This window comes from Daucus carota, chromosome 4, assembly GCF_001625215.2.
Source record: "Daucus carota subsp. sativus chromosome 4, DH1 v3.0, whole genome shotgun sequence".
NCBI lineage: Eukaryota > Viridiplantae > Streptophyta > Magnoliopsida > Apiales > Apiaceae > Daucus > Daucus carota.
In genome coordinates this window covers 50,809,551-50,834,756 of record NC_030384.2, presented here as the reverse complement: position 1 = coordinate 50,834,756, position 25,206 = coordinate 50,809,551, and the positions used below count along the sequence as shown (strand labels likewise).

Sequence of the window (25,206 nt, the reverse complement as noted above, 5' to 3'; positions counted from 1 at the left end):
AATATATCTGTGTAGTATAAAATATGAAAAGAGTTAATGAAAAAGTCTACTCATCAAAAGCCGATAGGATCCTAAATTATATTATTTGAAAAATATTTCACTTCCCAAATATAAATAAAACACGTCTGAAATAAATATTAATATCAACAAAAAAATCCAAAAAAGTCCATTTTTTTATGTAAAATATATTTAGCAAAGAAACAAAAGCCTAGTTTTTCTGTAAAAAAAATAAATCTACAAAGACAAGAAAATGACGAAATATGGAAAGAAAACCCTAGTCTAAAAAGAAGAAACATGATTGTTGTGTGGAGATGGGCGAAGTTGCTGGTGACGTCAGACGTGTGATAAATATATGCAAACCTGGTGCCACAGGAGGCCACGGCTTGCTCTCAAGTCTGATATGTATGTACTGGTGTATGTATGTTTAGTTAATTGCTGCCTTCCGCCACACTATCAGCAGCTCATATATAACAACGCATCTAACTGTCTACTACCATCACAAATTCATCTTACATAATTATATATCTACATAATTGGTTTTATTATTTAGGGGAGTTGAGTTTGTATGTATGTTTTGAATTTTTATTTTAGATGGCGGAGACGAGTCCACACGGCGGTGAATCGTCGCCTAAAACCGCTATTCCTAACGGCCTCAATCGGATTAAGACTCGTCCACTCTCTAAACTCACCACTTTCAAAGGTCTCTCTCTCCCTTCCTCCCTCTCTCCCTCTTTTTATATATCTGTAAGTATATGGTGATTGTTTCATAGAGATGATACACCCCATTACAATTTACATATATGTATGTCAGCTTATGTATTGTTAGTTGTAGGAATCCTTCTTCATAGATAACTTGTTCTGTCTTTTGTGCATATTAATCTTAACCGCTGTATTAACTTGGTAACAGACGTTTTGGATTTCTTCCTAAAATAAGATTTTTATTTTATTTTTCACCGCCCATATATGTATTTGAATGGTGGTGAATCAGCTAGTTGAAGAGGCAGGGCTTGGTTTTACATTGATGGACTCTAGACTAGTTGGTTTCAGTTTTGGGGTCACAAATTGGATTTGAACAACATATATTAAGATATTCGCACAACACTGACCTCAACCACACTCTCCTTTTTGTAGAGGCTTTCTTATGATGTCGGACTGTCTTTTCGCCCCTCAGCTTTATAAATTGGCCAAGACTTCTCAATTTTTGTTTATGCTGAGATCGACGGGTCTGCAATAGGGTTTATAGCAAATATAGGTGCTTCCAAAATGTTTTGTCAACACAGCTCATTTAATTATATGTTTCTTAATTTGTTGGTCATATGGAGACAAAATACAGTCTGTGGATTCTCAATTTCTGTACAAAAGAAAGCGGGTTGAATGACAACTTACAAAAGAGTTAATATGGAGTGTTGTTAATATGGGTTTTAGTCAAAGAAGTTGATAAATGATGCAAGGAGATGCATAAGTGTTATAGCGTTTCTTTTTCTTAATACGACTAACATATAGATATCCTCAAATCACTTGATGAAATAAAGGTAATGCAGAAGCCCTGTACCATCAAGGGTTTAACTGTTTACTTTAGGGGTTTATGTGTACAAACTGACATATTTTGACAGCCAATATGTTACAACTCTCTGTATTTTATATGTCAATGCCTTAGATATGCCATAGTCAATACATGTTCATTTATGAGCCTTTACCCCGGCTGAAGGTTGAAAGGTTTCACCTCGTGTGGTGACCTTTGCCGAGTGTAACACCAATTGAAAGGTTTCACCTCGTGCAGTGACGTTTGCAGTCTAGCACCATCTACAGGACAGCAGTACTCAGTAGCTTACTTATTTGCAGATATAGTGGAACTGAACAAAAAATAATATTTATCGTATAATAGGTTCATCTCGATTTAATATTTTCATAAATAATATCAGGAATGCGTAAAGAGAAGAAGATACCTTTGTGGTTAAAATCAAATGTTGTCAAGGATTTGGACCCAGCTGTTCTGGATGCGGATCCAAATAACGAGGTGAGGCCCCATTATCGTGCATGGTGCACCAATTAATCGTTATTGAGTGACCAGTATGTCGTAGTATGCTAGTTTTTTTCTTGATAAGCTCCGCTTACATGATAGTGCAATATTCTTACTTCCAGGCACTTGACAAGAAGGGCCTCACAAGAGAAATGTACAAGGTGCGCAAGCATCATACTGGAAAACATAAATTGGGAGAGAGAAAACACATTAGTAAATTGCCAAAAGGATCAAAGAGTTTTTCACACGGACTAGGACCAAAAAGTGGCATTCGTCTCATTCATCCCCGGCCTCATAGTTTTGTTGATTTGAAGGTACTTTCTTCCTTATGAGTTTAGCTGAAATTTCTTGTCCATTTTATCACCCAAAATTGAAGTTATAAAGGAAAGGATACCAATTTCAGAAAACATTGCCTAATTGCCATACAAGGAATTAACAGGATATCTTCATCTTTTACGCCACTACTAGTTCATAATGTTGAATAAAGCATATTTGGTACAAGAAACAAAATTGAAGTGTTAAAAGTCTTAAAACTGTAACTATATTTGTATATAATTTAATTGTGGAAGGTTTATAACTAGTGTACATTGCTATAAAGGTTAATCATGTGTTTCATTTTTTGATCCATCTACTTTCAACTTAATATCATTTGTGAGTACCGCCTTATAAAAAAATGAAAGTATTTAACTCGAAACACTTCATAGTTGGCATGTCCAAAGCAATTATGTACAAGCTTTGAACCTGAACATATACGTATGTTAATAGCAATCTGTTGTTTTGACAGTCTTCATTACTTTTGCTAAAGTATATATGAGTTTGTCCCTGCATAAAGCATGTCAATCTTGCGATTGCTACCACAAATATTCACCAGCTGCTGAGACGATGATTTCTGTTGTGACATTAAACTTAAAATTAAATTGAACCTAACTGAAATATGGGAATACACAGTTCAGAAAATATATTTTTGGCGTATTGAATTTGAAGGCAAAAGACAAAGTCTATATGCAATTTACTACGTGTCTCAGAACCTTTTTGGGATATGCCTGGTAATTTTGTAGCATTGTTTCTTGAATTTCCTAATATAACCTCACAGCCTGTAATAACATACATGGGTTCATTGTTCTTTACTGCTTGTTTATACAAAGAGCCAGATATAGGTGAATCAGCATGTCACTGATATCCACTTTCACTGCACTAACATGTATAAGTAGGTAAGATAAATGAAATTTGTTAATCTATCTGGACTTGTACTCAGATGGTGAATAATGTAAAATATAAACATTGAATAATTAAAATTTATGAGTAGCCAAAGTGTGTCTTTTCTTTACATGCAATTCTAATGATCAGATACTTATCTGCAGTCATGGATAGAGATGTACAAAAAATTCGAACTCTGAAATCTGATTCGATTTGATCCAGGAAAAAGTCTGAAAATCTGATCCGAAAAAATCACTTCTTTATTTTGTAGTCTTTTGTTTATATCTCACACGGTGTTTAGATCTATTATTCCAATTTCGAGATGTATACTGACAATTTTCTTAAATTTCAATTTTGATATGCAGGAGTTTTTAGGATCACTGCGCTCGAGATTTTCAGCTGCAAAGGAAGTGGTGAACTCTGAGCTAACTTGTTTCATTCACGAGGTTATGGAAGTGTTACAGAAGAATAATTCTATGTCCCCATTGGAACTACAAATGATTGAGGGTCTTCTCATTCTTGCTAAACAGTGCTTAGGGATGAACTCCTTGGAGTTCCGGTCCAATTGTGAAATAATTGTCCAGGATTTGACTCTGAAGAGGCAGCAAAATCAGACGGGAGATATGAAGTGGCTCTTTACACGCATGCTCTTCATACTGACACGCTGTACTAGGTTATTGCATTTCGAGAAAGATAGTGAACCTATAGATGAGAAATCGTTCCTGAAAATTAAAGAATGTTTGAAAAGGGTCCCTTCTTGTGAGATGAACTGGTTTATGAATACGGAGAGTGCAGATTCTGATTTAGATAATGCACCGAACCTAAGATCTGGTGCTAAAGACAGTTTGGAGGAGAAAAATCAGTCTGATATTCTCCAGTGTGAGAGTTGTTGGGGGGCGGATGTGCCGCTTAATGAAAGTGTTGAAAATGTTTTAAAGGATGTGATGGTTGCTGAAAAGATACCATCTGAAGCATCCCATACTGAAGACCTTTCGGATAGGATTCAGCAGTTTCATGAGGTTGACGAGGATAATCTGGGTGGCTCAGTTAAAAATTCTGATTCTGGTTTACTCACCGAGCCAAATCCAAGTGTAGATGAATTAGATTTAGTGATTTGTAGGATATGTGAGGAATTAGTTCCTAGCGCTCAATTAGAGCCTCACTCTTATATATGTGCTTATGCTGACAAATGCGACATAACCTGTTCAAATTTAGATGAACGACTTCAAAGACATGCTGAAGTCCTAGAACAGATATTAGATTCACTTAATCTAACTGTCAGTGCAACATATGATATCCCTGAAGGTTCAATATCACGGACTAACAATTCAATAGTTCCTGAAGGGTACTCTCCTAAAATAAGTGATTGGCAAGGTAAAGGTGCAGAAGGAATGTTTGATGATATCCACGAGATGGACACTGCATATATAGAAGATACCCACCTGACAACTTTTTCTGGTATCAGGGGCCAGTCAGGATTTAAGATAAGCCATGGTCCACCCTCCTCTGCTGAAAGTATGACATCAGCATCCTCTGCAAATACCCCTAGATCAGGAAGTTTTGACTTTTCATGGATTGAGCATCAGAATCCTTCTGAGCTGGAGGATGTGCAGCAGGTATACACGAACTCCTACAGTCAGTCAATTGATTTATTTTTGTTCAATGGATTAATATCCAGACTAATTGACCCATTTGTTGTATTTTCATAATAATTTTACTCCTAAAGTTATCATGCGGATTAAAATTTCAATAATTTCTTAGTTCACTGCCATGGGAATGATAAATTAAGTGGGAAAGAGTATACTATGGTGATTGTCCATGCAGGCAAACATACCTTAATATATCATGAATATGTTTATTGTATGCTAGTTTGACTGAATTATATTGGAAAGTTTGAATTTGTTTTACAGCTGACTACTTGAAAACAGTATGTTTATACTAGAAAGTAAACATGTGTCGACTATACAGAACAGCAAGCAAACTTTTGCTCAAGTTACTTTCCGATAGCAACCGGAAACTTCCTATTGCAATTTAGAAGTTGGTAACATGATACGATATGTTGAATGATGATGCCTTGCTGTGGTGAAATAGGTGGCTGTTCAATGTCTGCCTAAAGCTGGTTGCTTTCAACATATCTAAGAATGATTGCTTCTAGTGTCTAGATTAGGATATTATTAACATTCAGGTCTCATCCAAATGAGTGCTTCTCATAAACCATGGCACCACTTATAAATGCAATTCTGCTTTTATTTATATTGAATCAAATTTCGTTCCAGTAAAAGCAATATTATACAAATGCAATTGGTATTGCCTATGATAATAGCAATAAAATGAAAAAAAACTTAATAAGTCTGTATGTGTCTGAGGACACATGCAATTAATGTTCTCTTAGGTTGCTGAATCATGTTTAATGTGCTAATCAGTTTTCTTGGAGTTTTTAATTTCTTATTCATTTGTCAAGTTAAGTTGTCAAATCCAGTATTGGCAGTTGTTTATTGTTTTTATTCAACAAAAAGAGTTGTTTAGGCTTTTATTTTAAAGGTTGTAGGTTGTGTAATTAAGCTTGCATAGGCTCATAAGCCATATTGCACTTTCTTTCTGCTGTTATGTAGTCTGTAGAAACAAAGGTTATTAATACTGGTCGTCTAATTTGTATTTGAGTAGTGATTTCTTGTGTGCACCATTTACATAGACAAAACTGCTTCTATAGGATCCTCTATTATATACTCTAATTCTTTACCTATCCTGTAAAATTTATATGTATTTGCAGATGACCGACCTTGTTGATATTGCTCGCTGTGTGGCAGACGCAGATCCTTCAGAAGAAAGATTCCATGAGTGTTTACTTGCTTGCCTTGAAGACTTGCAGGATATATTACAACATAGTAAACATAAAGCTCTTCTAATAGAGACATTTGGGTGCCGAATAGAGAATTTGCTTAGGTATCAGTCAAATGGAATTATGCAGTGTTAAACATGAGCCTTAGATTTACCTAAAATCTTTGAATAACCATTAGCCCTTGAATGCAGAGAAAAGTACATGCTTGCTTGTGAATTAGTGGATTCAAGAAGTGTGAAAAGTGACAGCGGAATGTCTCCGGATAATACATCTCAGAGCAGTCGGATGTCAACTCCTAAACATAAAGACCGAACAAGCATTGATGACTTTGAGATTATTAAACCAATTAGCAAAGGTGCTTATGGAAAAGTGTTTTTAGCTCGAAAGAGAACAACAGGGGATCTTTTTGCTATTAAGGTATTAATTCAATCTTGTGTTGTATAAATAGACCGGACATGCTTTTTGTACCTTCTTGAGAACATTTTGTTTAACTTGGTCTACAAAATAATAAGAAAAGAATATGTACATGTAGATATTTATCATTGTAAATGTTGAATAAGGAGCCATTACCAGCATTAGTGTTGCTCTTGTCAGATTCTTTTATTAGTTCTGTCGTCTTCCTGATCAGTGATAAAAATCCAATGTATTGATCTTTCTCGTGACAATAACTTTTTACAAGAAACATTACCCTCATTGGTGTCATGATAGCAACTTATGCTCTTAACTAATTTTAAGTTTCTAAATATGTTGTTGGTTATGCAGGTGCTCAAAAAATTGGATATGTTGCGAAAGAATGATATTGAGCGGATAGTGGCAGAACGTAATATATTGATACGAGTTCGAAACCCTTTTGTGGTAATTTCTGTAATCTAGTTATCCAGTCTTTCCCTGTTGTGAACAGTGTTTATATGCTTCTTCATCCCCTGATTACTGCAGGTCCGGTTTTTCTACTCTTTTACCAGTAAAGAAAACCTTTATTTGGTAATGGAATACCTCAATGGAGGTGATTTATACTCTTTGGTCCGGAATGTTGGTTGCCTCGAGGAAGATGTAGCTCGTGTCTATATTGCCGAACTGGTGTGTTTATAACCACTATCTTTTCGATCTTTAATGTTGCACTTCCTTTTGTAATTTCATCTCATCGTGTTTCAGGTTCTTGCTTTAGAATATCTTCATTCTCTGGAAATCGTGCATCGGGATGTGAAGCCGGATAACATCCTAATCGCACATGATGGTCATATTAAAGTATGTATGATTTAGTAGTTCCAGTTATTCCTCGACTGAAATCATAGTGCTGGTATCTAGATATCAGGATATAGTACAGCATCCAAACTTTTTGACTGACATCGGAACTTGTGTAGAAGAGGATATCCAGATATATACACCACAAGAAAAGCACTGGGTGCGACTCTTGTTTTTACCATGCTTCACCAATTTTGTTAGTCATATAATTTTTTTCAGATCCAGACGGCATAATGAATTAATAGCAATAAGTAAATTCATTAATGTTATCTTTTATGAAGACAAAAAAGAAAGTAGCTAGACTGTCAACATGCTGGACAAGATTCTAATAAATTATATTGGAACAGATTTCTGTGCTGGGCTAGGTTACTAACCTGATATTTTATTTATATCTTCATTTTAATCAAAATTAAGATTTGTTCATCCTTTGCTTTGCGGGTGGTGTCAGATTAGTTATGTTAACACCTATAGGCAATAATAAGCTGGAGATATATAGACATACAAGATAATCAAAAACCATCAATTTGCGGATTGCTTCTTTACTGAAAAGATATAGAATTGTCTCTTTACAAATAAAAACAATTATGTTCTTCTGATATATATGTTTTCTCTTTGGCCGACATGTAAAGTCCTTTAAGAATTTTTTAACTCATACTTTTGCCAAATTTGTATGGGCTCTCTCTAATTATCATGACTTTCTTGTCTTTTCTTTCCTCCCCATCTAATTTTTTTTTTTTTTTTTGGTCACCTTTACCAGCTTACAGATTTTGGTTTATCAAAAATTGGCCTTATGAATAGAACAAATGATTTATCTGGATACGAGACAAATGAATATGCACCTTTAAAAGCCAACAATGAGAACAGTAAAAAAGGAGCAGAGGATAGAAGTCAGCAATCAGCTGTTGGCACACCAGACTACCTGGCTCCTGAATTTTTGCTGGGCAGCAAGCATGGTGTGAATGTAATCTATATTGGTATTTTTCTGTGACTGTAGCAGGCTGTTGAATTGCCTCTTGCGTTTGCTCAGGTTATGCTGCAGACTGGTGGTCAGTTGGAATTATTCTATATGAGTTGATTACTGGAATTCCCCCTTTCACTGGTGAACATGTTGAGGTATTTTTTTCCTTCTTATCCTTTATGTTAATCTTTTAGACATGCCCGGGGGATAAGAAGTCCACAATAAAAAAAAAGTAGGTTATATTTAAATGTATCTCATACCTTTTAGTTACATTGAACATCCAGAATATGCGTCATTGCATTAGGAATTTGCAATGAAACCGTTGTAGTTGTTAGATGTAATGTATAACGATTGCTGCTCATTATAATTAATTAAATGATTAGTCTGCTGGAAGATAATGCATGACGAGTAGAGCTAAGAAATAATGTTTATGTGAAGGTGAAATATTCATTTTCACGTCATTTTAAGCTCCTCCATTGGGATAAAGTTTTACTTTGAAAGCAAAGAGGGCATTGACATGACTTTTCTATGTTTAATATAATGAAAAAATATTGCATAATTTTGGATATATTTTGCAACTTTGTGGAGCTTGAGATGACAGTTGTACTGGTCCTTCACTTCATAATCTTAAAGCTTTACTGCAGACAATTTTAGTTTTCAGTTGAATTACAAACCTTATCATCTTGACACATTCACCATCTTTGCGGCACAGATAATCTTTGATAACATTCTTAATAGGAAAATTCCGTGGCCTCCTGTTCCTAAAGATATGTCCTCTGAGGCTCAAGACTTAATTGACAGGTATCTTATCTATAACTTTGTAAAGTATTTTGTTTAATAAAATTTCAGAGTCTGTATCTATGCTTTTGGTTTAACCAGATTGCAGAATAAAAGATTTATTAATTGCTTTACACTATTAACTATTAAATGTACACTAGAATTTTGCGAATTCGACCTTTATAATTTTCGGACATATCTATAGGTTGTATGTTACCTTTTCTGATTTTCCCTACTGATGTTAGGCATAGGAATATCTTTTTTGGGCTATATTGAAACGAAAAAAAACCCAGCAAGTTGTTTTGTTCCTTAAGAGTCCATGATTACCATTTTCGCCTAGTAAGCAGAATAAGCTTTTCTCGTTCGTACTTTTTCACTTTATTGATCACCAGATGCAAGTAAAGATCTTCTGATACATATATCCTATAGGAGTTTATTACTTTATTCTCATCTATACAAAATTATTTGGCGTTTTTTTACTTCAGCTTGAAGTGTAACATATATTATGTAGTAAGAATTAGGACTTCAAACTTAGACTGATTATTAGGCACAATGTTAATCAAATAAATCCATCCTCCCTATCTATAGTATCATGATGAGCTACTAGATATGCTTATATCTAGGCTCTTCCTATATGCATAAAAGTTTTACCCTTTTATATAGGTTACTTCCAGATAGCTGGAAATGCTAGTTTCCAGATTGCTGTGTTTTTAATCAGTGACTGCGACTCTGATTCATGTGATAATTTTTCTGCAGGTTGCTGCTTCTTGATCCCAATCAGCGTCTTGGAGCACAAGGATCATCAGAGGTTGTATTTCATATGTTTTGAAAATTTATTTTGACAATTAACAATGTCCCTACCTGGTTATTTGACAATATAACTTGGTTCTATTTGCCATCTCTATGTGCAAGTGCAAGCTATATATTCTAAATTGTCTTCCTGATGATTGGCTGTACTTTCTTTTAGGTAAAAGCACACCCTTTTTTCAGAGGAATAAACTGGGAAAGCCTTGCTTTGCAGAAGGTACAGACATACATATAGACAGTGAATAAGTTAATATGGACCCAGCTTGTTGGCGGATTTTTTACTGATTTTTCCATAGCATATTCCTGTCAGCAATTCAGCATATTAATCAACTAAGCGTTTATAAAGTTGACTTACTGTAACAACTCCCCCTCCTCGGGATGCCATTCCGTTGATGCTTAGAAGAAATGATTAAAAGCAGTTTGGCAGATGTCTTACCTGAGAAGCTAAATCACAGACTGTTTATGGTAATTAATGTGCTGAGAAGTGGTATAGTATGGGTAGCAGCTTATAGTAGTGCCTATAGCTGGAACGCATTCAAACTTAAATTAAGTAAAGCTAAACCCACAATAAATTAAATATAATTACATATATAGCCTATTTTTTGTAGAAATATATATTATGTTAGTGGTATTTCATGCATACAGTACTATTTGGGGTACAGTGAGTGTAGAGTTTGAAATACAGGAATCCGAATATCAATATTAAGATTATCATCTCGTTAAGAGGTTTGAAACTCTTGAGTAATATAACAGTCTAAGAGTGCTTTATTAATAACTCTGAATTCGTTTTCTGAAGAGAGAGAGTACAGTACATACCGCATGTAAAGCCTATTCATGTAATACTATATTGATGCGCTTATGTTTCTGGATTTTACATGTTTCGGCTTTGTTTTGTAGGCTGCCTTTGTGCCACACCTGGACAGTGTAGATGACACAAGCTATTTTGTGTCGAGGTTTACTGACAGTTTCACGGCCAGGGATAATGATCAGAACACTAGTGATTCAGACTCTGACACTACAGACAGTTTTTTAAATTCTGAAGGATGTGAGGTGAATGTGCTTCCTGATCTCGACTCAATATGTAATGACTTTGTTCATATATCTTGAAGTAATCTCGCCTTGATACCTTATGACTTCTCACATAGATTCCCAACATTCACATCAATATTTGTATGGTCAATTGCATAGGTACAAATGCTGGTACACTAAGAACTACACACGTGTATTGACTATAATTTTACACACATTAAGGACACTTGTACCTAGTGCTGGAAGAAAAAATCGTGGTAGCTTACTTTGGAGAACATCAATAAGGAACTTGCTGCAATATTTGCTATCCAGAGAGGAGTATTCTATTGAATTCCTATAAACATTATAAATAATGCAATATCAGACGAAGAGGTTATATATAAGCTGCTTCTTTGTTCATACTTTTTCCACCTTGTATAGGTAGTAATGAGTAATGACCTATTTAGTTGATCCCTGAACTCATAGAAGTATCTAAGAGTAACCACTAAAACGAAAGACATCATTTATTGTCCAGGTCTCATTTATGTAGAGTACAAGGTGTTGCTGGTTTCAGTATGTATGTGATGACATGTTCGTTGGATGTAAGTTATCTTAGTTTCATGTAGCTTAGTTTATTTTTTCTTGTTGCATATAGCTTTTAGCCAGGCTGGATCATTAATCTGTAGCAAAAGCCGACTTTATTCTACTATGTACCTATTTCATCATTAAAACTTTAATTACTTATAGGAAATAAGGCTAGCAATTACGGATAGTGGGTCGGGTTCGTGTCGGTTCAACATATTCGGGTAGTATTTTTAACCCGACCCCAAAATTTAATGGGTACATGTACCTAACCCTAACACGACTCAGTTTAATTTCGGGTTACCCGACACGACCCAAAGCTCTGGAAATACATCCCTTCCAGCTCACCAGATAAAAGCTCCTACTCTAACAATTGTTGGTATAATCACAACAAGAAGCTGATCGAGGAAGCAAAATTCAGTAAGATCCAAGTACAAAAATTTCAAATGACACAACCATTAGAAAAAAGACGCGTCCACAGGTCTCCAGTTGGGAGGAAAATACATACAGTTTCAACATTTCTAATGGCATGTAGTCTACTAATTTCGACATCCAGTTGAGATCTATAACTTACCAATTTCGAAACTGAAAAAGTAAATCGAATACGATAGCTGAGACTTAATCAAATTGGAAATGATTGAGAAGTAAATAAGTAATTCGAAAACAGATGTTAGAGATTTGGACTTAGGGTTTTTGATTAGGAGGCTGAAAGAAGAGAAGGTGAGAGTTTGAGGCGGCTGCGGCTTAGCATATGAAAAGAAAAGAAAGTGAATAACTGATACTTTGTGATTTTGTATTTTAAGTATAAACTTTTAAATATATAATATAATATGTGTGTGTGTGTGGGCGGGCGGGCGGGGGAGCTTCGGGTTACCTGGCCTATTTTTTCAGGTCAATTTTGGGTCAACCCGAATCTGAAATACCTTGACGCTGATTCGTATTTTGCGGGTCGAATTCGTGTCAGGTTATCAGGTCTGTCTGAGATTGCCAGCCCTAATAGGAAAGCGGCAAAGCCAATCATACATAATATGTATGAGATTTTTTATGCCCTTCTCCTTTCTACAAATTGGTTTATCTTATCTGCTACCAAATGGTAATAATCTTCCTTGCTTGTCTGTATTTGCTGCAAATTTCCCATTCAGACGATTGTATGTTCCTCAAATTAGATTTATTTCCAACGTGAATAATATATTTGTAGTCAGAAAAATAAGCAGTCCTACAGCTTGGCCCTGAAGTTAAATCTGTTATCATTTTTTCAGAAGCTGGATGACTGTGGTGATCTTGCCGAGTTTGAATCCTCTCCTCTTGATCTTTCTTTAATGAATTTTTCTTTCAAGGTAAGCCTGTTGTACCTCTTTCAAATATGTTAACTAAATTATTTCTAATTTTAAGGTAATCCAGTAGTAGTAGATCTGTTGATGTGATGTTAGAAGACAAGCACCTCGCACATATGGCTGCTTGGTATATTTGTTGACATTCAAAATCAGGTTTATTTTGCTTTATCTTTTCCTGAAAAGGCGTACTGTCTTATACCTTTAGGTTGGAAAAACCAAGCTCATAGTAGGCCTTCAGTATTGATCTTTATGTTTTTCTGGAGTTTTTCTTATAACTGAGTCGCTGGTAGATAAATATATACTAAGTGTATGAAATGCATATTCTGCTATCCTGCACGACGTTGTTGGTGTTTTACACATCGAGGTTTCATCTCATTAATTGTTTCTTCCTTGCTAACAAGTCCAGATCACTTGTTAGCACATACACATGATGCACATGAATCAATTAAAAGTATGAGCCAAGTTTTGCACTCATGAGTCATGTCTATTGTGGTGCCTTAGAGCAAGTCCAACAATGTCCTAGAAAGTGACTTAAAAATATAATATAAAATAGTGTCCTAGTGATTTAGGACATCTTTTTGATACATGAACTCCAACAATATATCCTATAATTGTGCCTTATTATTAAACAAATAATTTATTTGAACTAGTATTGGAGGGAAGTGAAAAAGTAGGAGAGAGATTTATTGAAATGGTGGGAAGTTAATATTTTATTGTGAAAATTGGTTTAGGACATGCTTAGTAGTGCCTCAAAAATGAGGCATTTGTTGGATGTCCTAGTAGTTTAAGGCACCACTAGGACATTGTTGGAGCACACATTTAATCCAAATGCCTTAAATTTTAGCTTAAGACACCAATTTAGGACATTGTTGGACTTGCTCTGTAATCAATCAATTGCTGATAAAGTCCATAGTAGCATCTTAAATTGCAAAATTTGAGAATCTCTAGTACAACTTGATATGGTTTCTTACATGTGGTTCTCTTTGTGCAGAACTTGTCTCAGTTGGCATCCATTAATCGTGAAGTGGTTCTACAAAGTGGGAAGGACTCACCAAGAAGCTCATCACCATACAAGTGTTAACATCATAGGTTGTGTTTTTTTTGTTGCTCTTATAACAGTTTTCTTTTCTTCTGCTTCCCCCTTTTTCATGAGAAAGCAGGAAACAAGTTTTCATTTGTTAATAATGCCAGATTGGTGCTGGACCTGGAACCATGTTTTTACTAGAATGAGGACACTTGATAAAGGCAGGCTTAGAATCAAAATGACTTGAAGGCTCATTTTATTGAAAACTACTTGCGTATATTGATAGTGTGTCATTTACTGATACTAACAACATATCAAACAGTCTATTGTAAATTGAAGTCTTGGTAAAACTCTATTATTAGAAAGGGGATAGGGGTGTAAGTTTATCTGAATGATTTTGTTCTGGGATGGGAAGATATCGGCTTATTTGAAGCAAGTGGTGGACAAAAATATATTACTTGCACATATGACAATAGAAGAATAGAGTGCAGAGACCTCAACGATGACTGTACTGCGGAAAAGTTTGCCGTTTTTGACAAGTGCTGTATTTAGCAAGAAATAGGTGTACCAAACCGGTGAACCTGGTCGCTGGAAGTCTAAAATAGGACCAAGTTTGTTTAGTGAAGAAAGCTGGTTAAGGATGCAGAGACGATGAATTTATGCTGTGTTGTATAATCCATTAGTATGTACTGGAATTGTTTATACATAATAAACGAGTTGAGTTGAACATTATATTTAGCAGCAAGGGGGCATTAACTGTTTTAACTGCTGATTGATCTTTGTACATGTATGATCTAATCTTTAATATTTGCGGTCCCATCTCCTCCCGGTGGCAAAATGTGGTTTTGGTTTGGTTTTGGTTCTTATAAAATAGATTTGGTTTGGATAGATGAACCAAAACCATTTTCAAACCATATATTAATAAATTTGGTTATGGTTTTAGTTTGAATTATGGGTAACTAGTTTAGTAAGTAAAAATAAGTTTTATATAATGAACAAAAGTTAATACACTCAAATCACAATATAATGAATACTAAATATAACAAAAGTATGTGTGAGTGTGTGAGTTGATGGAGTGGTTTTAGCTCTTGGCTTCTCCAAGTAAGGTCATGAGTTCGAACCATGGGATGTGCATGTGATAATTAGCAAAAAGAAAGAAAGAAAAGAAAAGGAACATAATAGTGTGTGTGGAGAGTTATAAGAAATCTTAAAAGTGAGACCAAATGTGGTTAGAACCATATTTTGTGAGAAATGTGAGACTAAAAACCAAACCAAATCTATTTTTCTAAATGTGATTTCATATGGATCCAAATTCACAATTTTGGTTTGGTTTGGATTGGTTTAATGGTTTTGCATCCATATTGCCACCTCTTCGCCCTGTTGAAGCTAGATACTGAAATATTTGGTTGATCTGTACAAGTATTTGTCAGTGGGAATAGTCAAAATAAAATATTTGACTGTAGATATTGTTACGAGTTGGAAGCTTGTGTACGGGGTTAAATCATTCAATACCCTTTCTCTAGATCCATATAAAAATATTGAAACTCGTTTGTTGAGTATATATTTGATACAATTAAACTCAAGTTGACAGCAACCTCAGAAATAAAGATGCGAGATATTTGCATGCAAGTAGTATATTATACGTAGTGGTGGCCAAACGGGCGCCCCGTGACGAGACGAGACGAGTCGGAGGCGAGACGAGTTGATGAAAGGTGAACTCGCGGACGTCTCGTTTAAGGCTAGCGAGACGAGACGTGCCGAGACGAATCTCAAATTATTAAACTCGTGTCCAACTCGCGAGTTTGACGAGTTGGACGAGTTATGATATTTTTTCTCTGCACTGCAGTTGGCGAGTTGGTCTGCGAGCTTGTCTGCGAAGGCTGTTTGTTTGTTTGCGAGTTGGACAGCAGTAGTACGAGGCGAGTCTGCACGGCGAGACGAGGCGAGTCTTCTCTACTTTGTTGGGGTCCTGGGGATGGGTGTTGACAATCAATTTTAATATTGTACTTCCATCTCGATTACATGTATATCGCACGATTGAGTTTGATGAATTCACACAAATTTACGTTTTGTTCTTATTCTTAAATCGTAGTGATAATTTTTTTGTGTGTACTTTTATTTAACTCAATATCCAATGTGAAGTTCCTCCCTATCACCTAATTTTTAATAATTTTATTTTAACAATATATGATAAATAAATGGACATAGATAAGTATATTCAAACCAAATCTTTTTTAGTCACGTAAATTACAGATAACGTGGTCTCATTGAAGCTTAACAAAAGGGGTATCCATACAGATAATTAATAGATGAAATCTTCAAAGTAGTGGAAACAAAATAAAATCAGATGACAAAAAAAACACACGTGAAAGACTATCAATATTTGGTGGAACATGCTCGGGCGAGACGAGACGAGCTCGTACGAGGCGGGCGAGACGTCTCCGAGACGAGCCGATACGTCCGAGCCGAGACGAGACGTTCGCATTTTCTCAAACCCAGGCTCGTGATCGTCTCGTATAGCTTAACGAGATGAGGCGAGTTTTAACTCGTCTCGCGGCGTACCAGTATTCAACGAGTTAAAAAGCGAGCCGAGACGAGTCGAGCCGTTTGAACTCGTTCGTTTGGCCACCTCTAATTATACGCAACAGTAATAGTGTATGCATGGGCAGAAGACGAAGACGGACTGAAGCACGTGTTTGTGGTAAAAGTCGCGAATAAATAAACTACTCCCTCCGTCCCCCTCAGTTTTTTACATTGGAGAGGGACACGGAGACCAAGACAATGTATGAAAAATGAGTAAAGTTAGATGAAAAGTGGGTAAAATGGTGGGACCCATCAATATTTAATAATAGATTTGAGATAGTGGATGAAGGTAGTGGGTGTAATAGTAATTTTTATTGTTAAATATGAGATAGTGGGGGAAGATAGTGGGTGTAATGATTGAAAAAACTTACTATTTATGATAATGTAAAGAAATGAGAGGGACATCCCAAAATAGTAACTGTAAAGAAATGAGAGGGACAGAGGGAGTAGTACGCATTTGTTTAGTGTAGCAGCAGTAGTGTACATTCGACACAGACAAAACATAAACATTTTTGCTTAGTTTAATACATTCATTTAGGAAGGAGAGAGAGGTTGGTTGGGGAATCACAACAACGCCATCCACAAGACGACGAATAGAAGCAAGTATATGTGTTTTGTCCTCATCTCGGTGTCTCGTCCTTAGCCTTGTGATGGCTTCTTTCTACTCTATTTCCCTCATCTATTTCGTCCTTTTAGCTACCCTACCCCTCCTCTCTCATACTGTAAGATATTTACTGTATCAAACATAGACTTGTAGTAAAATACTAACAAGACCAACTTCATCTTTTGTTCACCCTTCTTCTCTTTTTCTTCAACTCCGGATCCTTGAGTTGAGGTCCAGACTATTCATCCAAGTAGCATGTCTCCGTTTATATTTCTTTTCAAACTATAAATAATTATAATATCCAAACACCTCGTGGCAAAAAAAATATCCAAACACCTATTCGTGTCTCGTTTTACAAATATCTGTAAAAAAATTTGTTGCATGCTTCTTTGTGATCGTATTTCCTCATATAATTGCAGAAGCAGGATGTGAGGCGGTACTGTTAAAAATAATATTATTCTATAAATATTAGTAATGAAAAAATGATTTCTTTTCAGGTATCATAATTTCGTCACCTGGGTTATCAACTGAAAATGAAAATGGTGTATTCAAAAGGTAGTTTACGTGCAACTCAACTCCTGGTGGGGTTCTAAAAAGAATTTGGCATAATTTAAAATTAAATGAACTAATTAGTTTTAGGCATATCATTTAAGATGTGTTCATTATAATTTATTTTGTTAATATATTTCTTAAAAATGAAATTTTACATTTAAGATATTGTTTACAAAATCTTTTCTAAGAAAATAAGTCCCGTAGCTCTGCAACAATACAGTCCAGTTGAAACGGAGAAAGTTACTTATGCAAAATTGGACCAGCGGGTCAAACCTTTAGTTACAGCTGGATAGGTTCCGCGTTGCAACGGTCAATGACGTACCTCATGCCTATAATTTATTCTCGTGCAGTCGTGCAATTGCAGGGTTCTCAAAATATTTGCTTACAAATTTTGATCTTTACGTAACTAAAGAAAGTTACGATTTTCTATTTTTACTGTTTACATGAGTAAAGCAAAGATACTCAATTATAAACCTATAAATCATATTAGTAAAAGCAAAAAAAAATAAAAATTAAAGCAGTATTTAAAATTGTATAAAAATAATATTATATTTATACGAGGACACTTCTGATATTAAATCGGCCTCAGATCGCGATCACAAATTTTGATTAACTCCAATCCGAACCCAATTTAAAATTTTGACGATTCTAAATATTTAAACCGAATCGACTGTACTTTATGTATAACCCATTCAACTTGACTCATAGTAAGTAGTATTTTTTTTGGATTAGAAATTACTAATGTCCATTTAATCTTTTGAGATAATATATATCATAATAAATCAAAACATTATAAATAGAGTTAATTACATTAAATATATGACTTTCATATAAATATGTACTGTCCTCCATACGTAAACTATGATAAAGATTTGTAGAAATCTAAAATCACAAACATGAAACATGTCTCTCTACAACATATCTGGAAGTGAAGTCCAGATCTTTTGAGCTAATCCGGAAATCTCTATAAATCTGTATGATCGTAATTCAGGAGTTGAAGCCCAAGTAAACCAAAAAACGGAAACAGTAGTTACCACACAAGACACTAGTACTGTTAAGCATAGTTTGGGTTGTAATAACGCAGAGCAGTGTCTACTACCGCCGCTTTTATTGTATCCTACACCATTCCTATCATCTTTTTATATACATACATGTAATGTTACTGGAATACACTTGGTTGGTATATATAAATAAATAAACCCCATTTTCTTCTTCATCTTCTTCTTCTTCTTCCTTGAAAATGAGGTCACAATTTCCTATGAATATACTATTGTCCCTTTTTATGTCACCACAATCATAACCCCCAGATCTTCTTCTTCTCCTCTATTCCTATCCATCCAAACTCAACTCAAAGCGAAGCTCTAAATAATAACAATGGCCGACGCCGAGAACTCATCAGCAGAAGCCAGTGCGTGTTCTTCACCTCCTCAAGCTTCATCAATGCCACCTCCGCCTATCAAGAAGAAGCGCAATCTCCCCGGAATGCCAGGTACTCATCAAAACAATATTTATTACATACATACCCTCTTAGTTGAGTTGATAATTATTTATTTTTTTATATTTGTGTCGGTTTTCTAGATCCAGATGCTCAAGTGATTGCGCTGTCGCCTAAAACGCTACAGGCTACCAACAGATTCGTGTGCGAGATTTGCAGTAAAGGATTTCAGAGAGATCAGAATCTGCAGCTTCATCGGAGAGGTCATAACTTGCCGTGGAAGCTCAAGCAGAGAAGCAGCCAGGAGATTAAGAAGCGTGTTTACGTCTGCCCCGAAGCCACCTGTGTCCACCACGATCCCTCACGGGCGCTTGGGGATCTTACGGGAATTAAGAAGCATTTTAGTCGAAAACACGGGGAGAAGAAGCATAAGTGTGAGAGGTGTTTAAAGAAGTACGCCGTGCATTCGGATTGGAAAGCCCATGTCAAGACTTGCGGTTCTAGAGAGTATCGATGTGATTGCGGAACTTTGTTTTCTAGGTTTGTTGCCATTTCAGTTTGATCATCTTAAGTCAATTTCTTGATTATTATAGATATTTCACATTAGGAAATTAAGTTTAAATTTGATTTGTAGGAGAGATAGCTTCATTACACATAGAGCATTTTGTGATATTTTAGCTCAGGAAGCGGCTAAATCTCAGCCATCCACCACCGCTGAAGATGCTGATGCTGTCAAAGATGATGAGGTTCCGCGGTTGAATCCTATTGCTCAAGATGCTGATGCTATGAAAGATATTGAAGCGGTTCCGCTGTTGAACCCGCCTCCGTTGCCATCGAGTCCGCTGCTGCCTAATACACCCACAACCGGAGTCTTATCTCCATCGAGTCCGCTGCCGCCTAATACACCCACAACCGGAGTCTTATCTCCTGTTCTGTCGATTCAGAGTTCAGGTAATTTAAGCTATTCATCCTTCTATGTTGTCCACATTGTACATGTTAAATTGGTATTGATTTTGTTTTGTTCAGTTCAGTTGCAAGGTTTATTTTATTGTTAGGTTTTGTCTATTTACAATGCCCTGCTTAGAAAAGATACATGGCAACTTCTTTCCCATTCTTTATTGGTAACTTTTAAGAGTAAATAATATACAAGTTAAATTGAGCAACCAGGACAAAAAGCCATTAAGAAATTAAGATTTTGTGAAGTTTTGGGAGAGAGAAAAGGAAGGCATGATTGCCCTGATAGCTTTTATTCCATTTACAAAAGTTTAGATCTACTGCTAGACATGATTCAATAAGTTATCGCTTTTGAAAAGGAAAAGGCCCCCCTTTTTTTATTTGCTGAATCTGATATCAGCTCTGTTTTCTTATCAGAGATACAGGATAATCCTAGTGGGGTTTTGCAACCACCACCTGACACCACGAGTGCAAGTGGCTCCTCCACCACCAGCAGTGGCAAAGTAAGTAATAGCAGCGGCGTATTTGCGAGTATATTTGCATCATCAACAACAGCTCCAGTGGCGGTCTCTAAATCCCCACAACCACCATCTTCGTACACTGACTCCCTATGTGTCATGCCTGGTTCTGACCGAACTCCCTCGGAATTCATCTCACTTTCCCTGTCATCGTCCCTATATTTTTCAAGCACTTCCTCACCTTTATTCCCAGCTTCATCCCAGTGTCTGTACACGGCATCATCACAACCAGCATTATCGGCGACTGCATTGCTACAAAAAGCAGCTCAAATGGGTTCAACCTCATCGAGTTCCTCGTTCCTTCGTGGCCTTGGATTATCAATGTCATCAGGTCCAGCGGACCCCCAAGATGACATGATGGCCTCACCTACAACGCAATGGAATGGAGGCAGTACAATGAACAAGAGCAATAACCATCCACTGGCCGCTGACCTTGGACTGGGATTTTCTTCCGATACTAGGGGTTCGCACTTGACGAGCCTCATGTTGGGTGGCTCATCATCTTTGTATGGAAATAAACCGACAACTCTTGATCTGCTCGGGCTTGGAATAGGAGGAGGTGGTGCGCTTTCCTCCAATGGGTACTCATCGTTCTACAGTTCCATCAGAGGTGGGCTCGATGCTCCATATGGAGATGTGAACTCTGCTGGAGAAACTTGGGATGATGCTTCAGATAGGAAGCCAACATTCCTCTAGTGGATGCGGGTATTAACTTTTTGTTGCCTTCCTGTGCTGCCTGCTAGTGTAGACTAAGCACGTCTGCTGAGGGTTCATTTTGTTAAATCTGCTAGCAGTACATTATCGAAATTGTGAATTGTAGAAAGAATGGAAGGGCAAAACAGAATTAGGGGTGAGTGGTCTTGTTTATAGTCATAAGTTGTATGTTTGAGCAGCAGTTAGAGAATGAGATTAAGTAGGTGTGTTGTGTACTTGTGTTGCGTTAAGTGATTCCAGCTCTCTATTCACTTTTCAGCTTGAGTTGTTAGTTTTTTTGTTGCAAGAGGATATGCATAATGCATAATGTTGATGACTGATGAGTGAGTGGGAGTTTTAGTGGCATGGTGATTTGATAGAAAGAGAATAAAAATATGTGTGTGTGTGTGTGTTTGCATAAAGTAAAGAAGGGGGATGATGATGGCATGGACCTTAAGGCTTAAGACAGCAATAGCTAGTTTGGGGAAATTTTCAAGTGGAAAGCAAAGTCCAAAGGAGGGTGTTGTGGAATCATTAGTTGCCTATTTGGTCTGTGCTATGGACCATGTCTGCACTTTGCACCACAGATGTTATGCTCCCAACTCCCAAGTCCTCAGCTATACTTATCTGCAATAATATGCAGAGACTGTTTGACAACCACTGCTTATAGATAATAAGTCCTTATTTTATTTAAAATAATGTATTTTTTAATAATTTTTTTGAATATAAATATTAAAGAGTTATTTCATATTCGTTATTGACAAAAAATAAGGGCTTATTTTTAGAAAAAATAGAGTTTTATATAGAGACCGTTTGGGTAAACTTAAAAAGGCGCTTTATGCTTAAAGTAAAGAAACGGTCTAGAAATAAGAATTAAATTAAAATCTATGAGTGATTAAAATGTGAGAAAGAAATAGAAGTACCGAAACAAAAGCTAGTATTCAGCTTTTTATAAGTTTTTCTAGCTTTTTACTCAAACTGGTTAAAAAAGTAGAAGCCGACTTCTAATCTCTGAAAATAACTTTTTATCTTAGCATGTGCCCATACCCCATGAGCACACACTTGAAAAACCGAATTATCACATTAATTGCAAGCTTTGCAACTCTTCCCCCTTCGCTTAACAAATACGAGTAAACTTTCCAATTTAGATCCTGCGGTGACCTGTCTCATTTATTTCGTAGGGATAATATCTGATACTATATCATTGCCCAAAAATAGAAGAGACGTGTCCCATAAAGTACAAAATCACATCTGAGCATTCTTGGCAAACAAAAAATCACATCCAAGGATCAGTGTAAGCATTTAATTTTTTTTATTTACCTTCAACAAAAATATAAGTTTCTTCATCATTTTTTTATATACAGTACATAGAAATATTTACAAGTTCACAAATATTAAAAGATATATCTGAATAAGTAAAGAAACATAACATTTGATTTATTTAACATAATTAAAATGAAATAACACTTATTTAATTTAATTTAATAAGAATATTGACAAAGCCAAAGGTAAGATGACGAAGAGTAAAGCTGTGTAGAATATTTTGTCACAAAAAATGGGCTAACACCAAAGAAAGAAAAGTAATCAGGCATATATTTTCAACAACCCCAGGAGGCAAGACCTTTCTCAGCAACATAAACATACAAATTTTTCTTTCAAATGCACCAGTGAGTTTATACATACACACATAAATACATACATACTAGTATCTTAGTATACTAGGGGTGAAAAGAGAAGAATGATGGCAGGGCTGGGTGGGCGTAAAGACAAGGGATCATCATCATCATTGTCTGGATCTAGAAGAATTTGGGTGGCTGTTTTCATAGGAATATCCATGGGTTGCATCTTTGCTTTCTTTTTCCCTCATGGCTTCTTCCCCTCCTATTCTGCTTCTCAGACTACTCACCCTCTTTCCAAATCTAATCTACGGGTTCCTTTTTCTAATCACTTTTCCATTCTTGGTTTTATTTTGCCTGTACCCTCATTTTAGTTTGTATGATAATGTTCAGACTAGATTGAATTTGAATTATCCTGTTGATCTTATGTTAAATTCTAGCTTGTATGTTATTTATACTTACTTTTGTTTGTTGGAATTTACTTGTAAATCAATGTGGTTGACTTTTGTACATGTCTTTCTGGTTTTCTTGAATGTTAAAGTTTGTAGCATTCATACAAGTTGGGATACAATGTGGTCTTCCTTAATTGGATGTAGATGGCTACTGTCTGTGAGAAAGAATAGAATTTATTGGATAAATCGCTACCTTTTAACTGATTGTCTGGGTTTGATTGCAAAAGTTACATATGTTAATGTGATGCTTAGGCTCGCTTTTTATTGATTCAAATTTTGTGTTTCTATTTCTTAGACGGGATCATCCTCATGTGAATCGCCTGAGAAGATCAACAAATTGAAATCTGATATTATGGGGTTGTCAGACAAGAATGTCAAGTTGGAAAAACAGGTTACCGAGCTAACTCAAAAGCTACGGTTGGCTGATCTTGGAAAAGATCATGCACAAGAGCAGTTTATGGTGTTGGGTAAACCTTATAAAGCTGGTCCTTTTGGTACAGTCAAGAGTTTGAGAACTAACCCAACTGTATTGCCTGATGAATCTGCAAATCCTAGACTGGCCAAGATTTTGGCAAAAGTTGCTGTCCGGAAAGAGCTTATAGTTGTACTTGCAAATACAAATGTTAAACCCATGTTGGAGATACAGGTCACTAGCATCAAGAAATCGGACATACCAAATTATCTGGTAGTAGCTCTGGATGATGCTATAGTAGAATTTTGTGAATCAAATGATGTTTATGTGTACAAGAGAGATCCGGACGAGGATGTGGACGTGATTGCAAAGGGTGGCAGTAACCATGCTGTTTCTGGACTTAAGTTCCGCATCTTGAGGGAGTTTTTGCAGCTAGGTTACAGTGTGCTTCTGTCAGATGTCGATATAGTATATTTGCAGAACCCGTTTCTTCATATATATCGCGATTCAGATGTGGAGTCAATGACTGATGGTCACAATAATATGACAGCATATGGATATAATGATGTATTTGATGAACCTGCAATGGGTTGGGCTCGATATGCCCATACAATGCGTATTTGGGTGTACAACTCTGGCTTATTTTATATCAGACCTACAATTCCTTCAATCGAGCTTCTCGATCGTGTCGCTAACCGGCTTGCCAAGGAACCGAAGTCTTGGGACCAGGCTGTTTTTAACGAAGAACTCTTTTTCCCTTCATATCCTGGGTACAGTGGGCTTCACATTTCCAAAAGAACCATGGACTTCTATCTCTTTATGAATAGTAAGGTTCTTTTCAAGACCGTTAGGAAAGATAAAAATCTGAAAAAGTTGAGGCCAGTTACTGTTCATGTAAATTACCATCCGGATAAGCTATACAGAATGCAAGCGGTTGTCAACTATTATGTTGATGGCAAACAAGATGCCCTGGATATTTTCCCAGATGGTTCTGAGTGGGTAAGAAATCCGAAAGGAAGCTAAGAAGAAACAAACTGAAACAAGGGATCTTTCTCATCAAGTATACGCTAAGCATACATTAGCCCTTCCACACCTTAGTTGAATGCACTGTTTTGACTGATTGGTTATACTTAACAGGGACAATATATAAGTGTATCAGCTTGTCATTCATATTCACAATTACTGATGGGTAGAACTTACAATTCAGATATGTACGGTACTTTCCACTCTTTTTTTCCCTTTCTCGGCACTGTTACGTTTTGCATATGAGATTACAGGATTTTGATGGAGGAAAGATTTCACTGTAACCGGCATTGCTGGATTTGAACCTATTCTTATTTTTATTCAGATATGGTCTGTATTGTTCCGCCAATGCTATTAAAAGCATAGTAATAGCAAATATGATATACCTACATATGAATAGAAATCTAAATGTTCTTCTTAGTTTCATAATTCCAGATAACTATATAACACATTGTAGCGATCAATGATGAATCAGTGCTTTCAAAATTTGGAAAATAATTAATTGTGATTTTTTTTATTTCCAGAGCTGTTTATATTCTAATATTACAACTAGCTCCAAAAAAAAATTTTAATTTT

At 36.0% G+C, this 25,206-nt stretch overlaps 3 protein-coding genes across 8 annotated transcripts; all 3 read left to right on the top strand.

Moving 5' to 3' along the window:
* The first annotated feature begins 272 nt into the window (after positions 1-272).
* LOC108218965 (probable serine/threonine protein kinase IRE4) lies at positions 273-14,520 on the top strand. 6 transcript variants are annotated; one of them, XM_017392162.2, is made up of 18 exons: positions 273-402; positions 592-700; positions 1,923-2,017; positions 2,143-2,334; positions 3,583-4,833; positions 5,988-6,160; positions 6,248-6,473; positions 6,819-6,911; positions 6,993-7,133; positions 7,209-7,301; positions 8,056-8,251; positions 8,326-8,411; positions 8,969-9,057; positions 9,790-9,841; positions 10,001-10,057; positions 10,738-10,890; positions 12,690-12,767; positions 13,756-14,520. In XM_017392162.2, the coding sequence occupies exons 2-18, from the start codon at positions 592-594 to the stop codon at positions 13,843-13,845; spliced, it is 3,174 nt and encodes a 1,057-aa protein (XP_017247651.1). In that variant the 5' UTR covers positions 273-402; the 3' UTR covers positions 13,846-14,520. The 6 variants fall into 6 exon arrangements, 4 of the variants coding, with proteins under 4 accessions (XP_017247651.1, XP_017247652.1, XP_063947574.1 ...); XM_017392161.2 differs by having other exon boundaries at positions 294-700; positions 13,756-13,853; positions 13,956-14,520; XR_001806527.2 differs by lacking the exon at positions 13,756-14,520 and adding an exon at positions 12,395-12,523 and having other exon boundaries at positions 293-700; positions 12,690-12,759.
* Positions 14,521-18,624: 4,104 nt separating this feature from the next.
* Positions 18,625-21,468, top strand: LOC108219307 (zinc finger protein ENHYDROUS). Its single transcript, XM_017392675.2, has 4 exons — positions 18,625-19,016; positions 19,106-19,502; positions 19,597-19,913; positions 20,334-21,468. The coding sequence occupies exons 1-4, from the start codon at positions 18,902-18,904 to the stop codon at positions 21,128-21,130; spliced, it is 1,626 nt and encodes a 541-aa protein (XP_017248164.1). The 5' UTR covers positions 18,625-18,901; the 3' UTR covers positions 21,131-21,468.
* Positions 21,469-22,667: 1,199 nt separating this feature from the next.
* LOC108218497 (arabinosyltransferase RRA3) lies at positions 22,668-24,979 on the top strand. The gene is made up of 2 exons (XM_017391463.2): positions 22,668-23,057; positions 23,491-24,979. The coding sequence occupies exons 1-2, from the start codon at positions 22,866-22,868 to the stop codon at positions 24,628-24,630; spliced, it is 1,332 nt and encodes a 443-aa protein (XP_017246952.1). The 5' UTR covers positions 22,668-22,865; the 3' UTR covers positions 24,631-24,979.
* The last annotated feature ends 227 nt before the right edge of the window (positions 24,980-25,206 follow it).

Excerpts from the sequence above, each read along its gene's own strand:
- LOC108218965 (XM_017392162.2), top strand. The coding sequence starts at position 592 with ATGGCGGAGACGAGTCCACACGGCGGTGAATCGTCGCCTAAAACCGCT. Across the intron at positions 701-1,922 it reads TAAACTCACCACTTTCAAAG|GAATGCGTAAAGAGAAGAAG; the intron begins GTCTCTCTCTCC and ends AAATAATATCAG. Across the intron at positions 6,912-6,992 it reads GAGTTCGAAACCCTTTTGTG|GTCCGGTTTTTCTACTCTTT; the intron begins GTAATTTCTGTA and ends TGATTACTGCAG.
- LOC108218497 (XM_017391463.2), top strand. The coding sequence starts at position 22,866 with ATGATGGCAGGGCTGGGTGGGCGTAAAGACAAGGGATCATCATCATCA. Across the intron at positions 23,058-23,490 it reads TTTCCAAATCTAATCTACGG|ACGGGATCATCCTCATGTGA; the intron begins GTTCCTTTTTCT and ends TCTATTTCTTAG.
- LOC108219307 (XM_017392675.2), top strand. The coding sequence starts at position 18,902 with ATGGCCGACGCCGAGAACTCATCAGCAGAAGCCAGTGCGTGTTCTTCA. Across the intron at positions 19,017-19,105 it reads CAATCTCCCCGGAATGCCAG|ATCCAGATGCTCAAGTGATT; the intron begins GTACTCATCAAA and ends TCGGTTTTCTAG. Across the intron at positions 19,914-20,333 it reads TCTGTCGATTCAGAGTTCAG|AGATACAGGATAATCCTAGT; the intron begins GTAATTTAAGCT and ends TTTTCTTATCAG.